The following is a 6,519-nucleotide window of genomic DNA, read 5'->3' as shown; positions in this document are numbered from 1 at the left end:
CCGGCTGGTCACGGTGACGGGTTTCCATGGGAGTTAGACACCCGGCTGGTCACGGTGACGGGTTTCCGTGGGTGTCAGACACCCGGCTGGTCACGGTGACGGGTTTCCGTGGGTGTCAGACACCCGGCTGGTCACGGTGATGGGTTTCCATGGGAGTTAAACACCCGGCTGGTCACGGTGATGGGTTTCCATGGGAGTTAAACACCCGGCTGGTCACGGTGACCGGTTTCCATGGGAGTTAAACACCCGGCTGGTTACGGTGACAGGTTTCCATGGGAGTTAAACACCCGGCTGGTCACGGTGACAGGTTTCCATGGGAGTTAAACACCCGGCTGGTCACGGTGACAGGTTTCCATGGGAGTTAAACACCCGGCTGGTCACGGTGACAGGTTTCCATGGGAGTTAAACACCCGGCTGGTCACGGTGACAGGTTTCCATGGGAGTTAAACACCCGGCTGGTCACGGTGACAGGTTTCCATGGGAGTTAAACACCCGGCTGGTCACGGTGACAGGTTTCTATGGGAGTTAAACACCCGGCTGGTCACGGTGACGGGTTTCTATGGGAGTTAAACACCCGGCTGGTCACGGTGACAGGTTTCCATGGGAGTTAAACACCCGGCTGGTCACGGTGACAGGTTTCCATGGGAGTTAAACACCCGGCTGAATCCCACAAAAATGCTAATGGTCAAAATACTGTGTTTACAGTCAAAAATAACTGACTGCAGTCGTCAGCACCACTGAAAGAATGAAAGAGACAAAACTTTCTTCTGCAGAGTCCATGCTGACCGTATGGACAAACAGCGATTAGTCGATTGGTGGATCGCTTTCCGGGAGTAATAATCTCTACAACAATCCACGACTGTTTGTGGGACACTGCTGTGCACAATTGGCTGCTGTGTTTCACCCACAAAATATACAGTCAATTCACTTTACAGTATATTCTGTGAAGCGCTTTGTGATGTCTCAACGACGTGATAAGGTAAGATTTTAAATCCAAGGATTATTATTGAGCGCTTTGAGACGTCTCAATAAGCCGCTATATCAAATGCAAGGATTATTATTGTTATGATTATTTGCGGGAGCGTTTCCATACTGAGCATAAGAAACTTGAGAACATGATGGATTTCCAGCTTCCCGGGGCTTCTAAAGAGAGACCGACCCACAACTTCTTCAAGAATGAGCGCTTGTGATCAGAGGCCATCCGGGAGGAAAGTGAACATTAATACTGAACACCGAAGAACACTCAGCCATATTGACTGTGTAGGGCCCACACAAACCTCCCCTTTCCACAGCAAAGCAAAACTAGGATTTCTACAGCCATTAAAGGGCCTGTTACGTCCTTTTATATTCTTCACAGCAAGCCTAGCTTAAACTGTTACCAACTTGTAAGTTTGCATTAAAAAATAACTGATTTATATACGCACACATACATAAAGGCACACGGACACACACACACACACACTGTACAGCTGCATCATATACAATGGATGTGCTGCTGTCAGCACAATGCAATTCACTATCAAATGCATTTCTGTACTAAACCCATTCTGACCCGACCCATCAAAACAAACTGCAAATGTAGGCTGTGAAAGAGAGTTGTCACAACGTTGTTATGTAAAATACCGTCTTCTAATATATCATCACACCATCTCCATTCCCAACAGTAATAATAATAATCCGCGCATTTGATACAGCGCCTTATTATGTCTTCGAGACGTCTCAAAGCGCTTATCAGAATATACCGTAATGTGAGTTGACTGTATATTTTGTGGGTGAAACGCGGCAGCCAATTGCGCACAGCAGCGTCCCACACACAGCCGTGGATTCAGTGACCACATTATTATTATTTTTTTTGGAAGGGATTATTACCCCCAGAAAGTGACCTGTCAATCAGGTTCCTACCCACCGATAACTAAGAATGGTCTAAGAATTAAAAATACACATAGCGTTTTTGCAAATGCCACTGCAAATTATAACTTGGGTTGAACCTGGTCTAAAACCCATCCCGTGGTGGCAATCGAGCTTAATATCCCTGCAGATGTTTCCTGCAAAACAATTGCAAAAGGAACATCTGGTTTACAGGGTGACCCGTCCACACCTCTGCCACCAGGAGGGAAAAAATGATAGTCAGTGAATCTCCAGAAAATACAAATATTACTCCAAATAATAATAATGTACAATCCGCTCACTAGAACCGCCAGAAGGTGGAGAAATTCAAACGATAATAATAATCCTTGCATTTGATATAGTGCCTTATCACGTCATTGAGAAGTCTCAAAGCACTTCACAGGATATACTGCAAAGTGGAGTGACTGTGTATTTTTGTGGGCAGCCAATTGCACACAGCAGTGTCCCACACACAGTTGTGGATTGAGAGACCAATTTTTTTTGAAGGGATTATTACCGCTGGAAAGTGATCCGCCAATTGTCTAACAAGCGGACTGACTGGTAAACAGAGGCGTGTGGAGTAAGGAAACTTGCATAAGGTTTCACACTGACAGGGAACTGAACCCGGGTCGTCTCGCTTGAGAGGTGAGGGCTCTAACCACTACAGCAACAACACATTACATCTGAACAGCGTCTTTCACATCAGGAGGACATCCCAAGGCGCTGGACAGTCAGGAATCCGCACCCAAGCTGGGGGTTGGGATCTGGAGGGGTGGGGGTAGGAGGCATGGTCAAAGAGGAGGGTCTTGAGACAAGTCTTGAAGGAGGCAAGGGAAGGGGCGAGGTGAAGTAACTGTGGGATTTAGTTCCAGAGGGTGAGGGCAGAGAGACTGAAGGCCCGCCCGCCAATGGTGGGGCGGGTGAGGCAGACGACGTGAGGCAGGCCAGAGCCCGCTGAGCGGAGGGAGCGAGCAGGATGGGAGGGGGTTAGGAGGTGGCAGAGGTCGGGGGGAGCAAGACCATGGAGGGCTTTGAAGGTGAGGACCAGGATCTTGAACTGTATCCTCTGTGTGATGGGAAGCCAGTGGAGTCGGGCGAGGATGGGGGTGATAGGGTCACGGAGCCGGTGCGGGAGAGGACACGGGCTGCAGAGTTCTGGATGATCTGCAGTCTGTGGAGGGAGGAGTTGGGGGCCGACAAGCAGTGAGTTTGCATAGTCGAGCCTCGATGTAATGAAGGTGTGTGTGAGGGTCTCGGGGGCTGTGGTGTGAGACAGTGGCGGAGTCGGGCGATGTTGCGGAGGTGGGGAGGGCAGAGCGGGTCATGGCACAGATATGGGGTAGAAAGGATAGTTGAGGGTCGAACAAGACCCCAAGGTTCGGGACTGGCTCAGTGAGGGGGAGTGAGCCCCAGGGATGGTGACGCTGTCAGCGCCTGAGGTGAGGAGGTGCTGACGGGAGCCAATCAGGAACCTCGGTCTTGTTGATGTTCAACCACACTGCGGGACTCCAAATAAAATCAGGGGAGGGAAGAGGTCGACAAGAAAAGACAAACAAAATTTAAAATAAAAACTTCAGTTTAAAAGACTGAAAAAGTTTGAATTTAAAAAGCTCATTTTGCACCAACACAGTCAGATCCGAACCAAAAAAAATCATAGATTTCGGCTAAATAGTAGTAGACTGAAAGGTAACTGACACATATATTTCCACAAAATATAGTCAGTTCACTTTACAGTCCATCCTGTGAAGCGCTTTGCGACGTCTCAAAGTTGTGATAAAGCTCTATATCAAATGTAAGGATTATTATTATTATATAATAGTTCTGAAAGGACAACTTGTTCAGATTGATAGCCGGAGCTGAACTTTTTTTTGTCCAAACATTTCCTCGACCTGAATATGAAATACCTGCCTCTATGTGAATTTGATGACTATCACTTGGGGGAGTGTACAGAATGCTGTTTTTAGAATAGTTTGGGTTCTCTGTTGAGTGATTTTCATAGACCTCTGTGTCATCACAGCGTTACATCTTAGACTGAATGAATTTTTTACTCTGATTGGAAAAATAGTTTATATTTTAATAATAATAATCCTTGCATTTGATATTGCGCCTCATCACATCTTTGATACGTATTTTGGTTTGATATATAACGTCAATAAAGGTTAGAAAAAACTTTTTTTCAAATACAGTATTTTTTGAAAAAAAAGTAACTAATGCAGGACTGAGGGAGAGGGAAAAAGCGTGAAAACTTTTTGAGAGGTTTATTTAGTGAAAAGATGTGAAAAATGACCCAATTCTCTTCACCCTCCCTCTAGTTTCTGGAAATGGAAAGGGTGGGGTGGGGGGGGAATGTCAAATATAACAAAACACCCCACAAAACACACAGTCACTTGGTTTTACTGTGTATGTATAAAATAAATCCTGTGAAGCACTTTGAGAAGTCTTGACGACATGATAAGGGCCTGAACTGAATACAAGGATTATTATTAATTATTATTTAACTGTACAGACTTTTTAAAACTGGACACACACACACACACTCTCTTGAAAAGCGTCCTTCCAAATAAAATCAGTCACTCACTCACTCCATGTCTGTTTGCAGGACACTGCTGTGTGCAAACTGCCCGCTATGTTTCGCCCACAAAATACACAGTCGCATAATGTAAGGGTTAGAGCCCTCTCCTCGCAAGCGAGAGGACCCGGGTTTGATTCCCGGGCGGGTCAGGGCAAAACCTTAGGCAAGTTTCCTTACTCCACACGCCTTAGTTAACATAGCATTCAGTAGGAACCTGGTTGTACGTTGATGGTGGATCGCTTTCCATGGGGTAATAATCCCTCCCCCCAAAAGTAATAATAACCCGACCACTCAATCCCCGGCTGTGTGAGGGACACTCACTGCTGTGTGCAATTGGCTGCCGAGTTTCGCCCACAAAATACACAGTCACTGCACTTTACAGCATATATCCTGTGAAGCGCTTTGAGACGTCTCAGACGTGATGAGGCGCTGTATCAAATGCCAGGACTATTATTATGATTATTATTACGGTTGACCTTTCTTACCCAGCAGAAGCAGCCTGTGAGTTTGCTTGTATTCCCGTTTCTGTTCCTTCAGCACTTTGTCGATGTCCTTGCTGATCTTCCTCGCCTCCCTTTCCGCCTCTTTCTCCTCCGCCTTCAACTTGTCCCAATTCTTGTTTGGTGGTGGTGGTGGTGGTGGTTGTTGTTGTTGTTGCAGGTGTGAAGGCAGTTGTGTGGCTGTACATTCAGCCTTCTTCCCTTGGGCCGGAGGGGCCCGGGTTGTGGTCAATTGGAGCATTTGCAGTCTCTCTCTGTCTCCGCCATTTTGTTGTTGTTGTTGTTGTTGAGCATCTCCCTGACATGTCTGCGTCTGAGGCTGTTGTTGTTGTTGTTGTCGTCGTTCCGAGTCCAGGGTCGAGGTGGACAGGGAAGCGATGGGGTCGCTGAACAGTCGCGGACGCAGACTGTAGCACATCCCCATCGCAGAAAAATCCCACACACACAAAGTGGATAAATGATAAATATACCAAATAAAATAAATAAATACAGGAGGAGAGGAGAGAGGGGAGAGAGAGGAGAGGGGAGGGGAGAGAGAGGGGAGGGGAGAGAGAGGAGAGAGGGGAGAGAGAGGGGAGAGAGGGAGGGAGAGAGGGAGGAGAGAGGAGAGAGGGGAGGGGAGAGAGAGGGAGAGGGGGAGGGGAGAGAGAGGAGAGGGGAGGGGAGAGAGAGGAGAGAGGGGAGGGGAGAGAGAGGAGAGAGGGGAGAGGGGAGAGGGGAGAGGGAGAGGGGAGAAGAGGGGAGGGGAGAGGAGAGAGAGGGAGAGAGGGGAGAGGGGAGAGGGAGGAGGGAGAGGGGAGGGGGGAGAGGGGGAGGGGAGGGGGGGAGAGGGGGAGGGGAGGGGAGAGAGGGAGGGGAGAGGGAGAGGGGGAGGAGGGGAGAGGGAGGGTTGTTATCCAGATGCTCTCCTACTGAAACCTGCTCCACTTGTCTCACTTCATTTCCCAGAACTAAATCCAGCACTGCTTCCTTCCTCGTTGGGCTGGAAACATGTTCCTTCAGAAATTTCTCCTGCACACATTTCAGGAGTTCCTCTTTTTCCTTGCCCTTTATACGCTGTGTTTCCCAGTCTATGTGAGGATAATTGAAGTTCCCCCATTATCACTACTCTATTGGTTTTGCATCTCTCCGAAATCTGCTGCAGATTTGCTCATCACTCTCCTTCCCACTATTTGGAGGTCTATAGTAAATACCTAACAGAGTAACAGCTCCTTTTCTGCTCCGTAACTCTAACCAAATAGATTCAGTTTTTGGACCCTCTAACACATCGTCCTTTTCCAAGACCATGACCCTAATGAGTATTGCCATCCCTCCTCTTTTTTTCCCTTCCCTATCCTCCTGAATAGGCTGTAGCCAGGAATATTCAGCTCTCATTCCTGTCCTTGCTTGAGCCAAGTCTCCATAACTGTCACTACATCATAACCCATGTGGCACCTTGAGCCCCAGCTCACTAAGCTTATTGGTCACTCCCTGTGCATTTACACACATGCACTCCAAGACCGGCTTAATCCGCTTTACATTTCTCCCCCATCTCTTTCCCCATTTTGCTGGACTATTCCT

The 6,519-nt window shown here is 47.8% G+C and overlaps 1 protein-coding gene across 1 annotated transcript; it reads right to left on the bottom strand.

Moving 5' to 3' along the window:
* Positions 1-4,890: 4,890 nt before the first annotated feature.
* On the bottom strand, positions 4,891-5,401 carry LOC121848140 (putative uncharacterized protein DDB_G0274435). The gene has a single exon (XM_042332336.1). It carries the CDS (start codon positions 5,381-5,383, stop codon positions 4,925-4,927), a length of 459 nt encoding a protein of 152 aa, XP_042188270.1. The 5' UTR covers positions 5,384-5,401; the 3' UTR covers positions 4,891-4,924.
* Between the last annotated feature and the right edge of the window lie 1,118 nt (positions 5,402-6,519).

Source organism: Callorhinchus milii, unplaced genomic scaffold, assembly GCF_018977255.1.
Source record: "Callorhinchus milii isolate IMCB2004 unplaced genomic scaffold, IMCB_Cmil_1.0 Scaffold2, whole genome shotgun sequence".
NCBI lineage: Eukaryota > Metazoa > Chordata > Chondrichthyes > Chimaeriformes > Callorhinchidae > Callorhinchus > Callorhinchus milii.
This window is presented reverse-complemented; position numbering and strand designations above follow the sequence as displayed.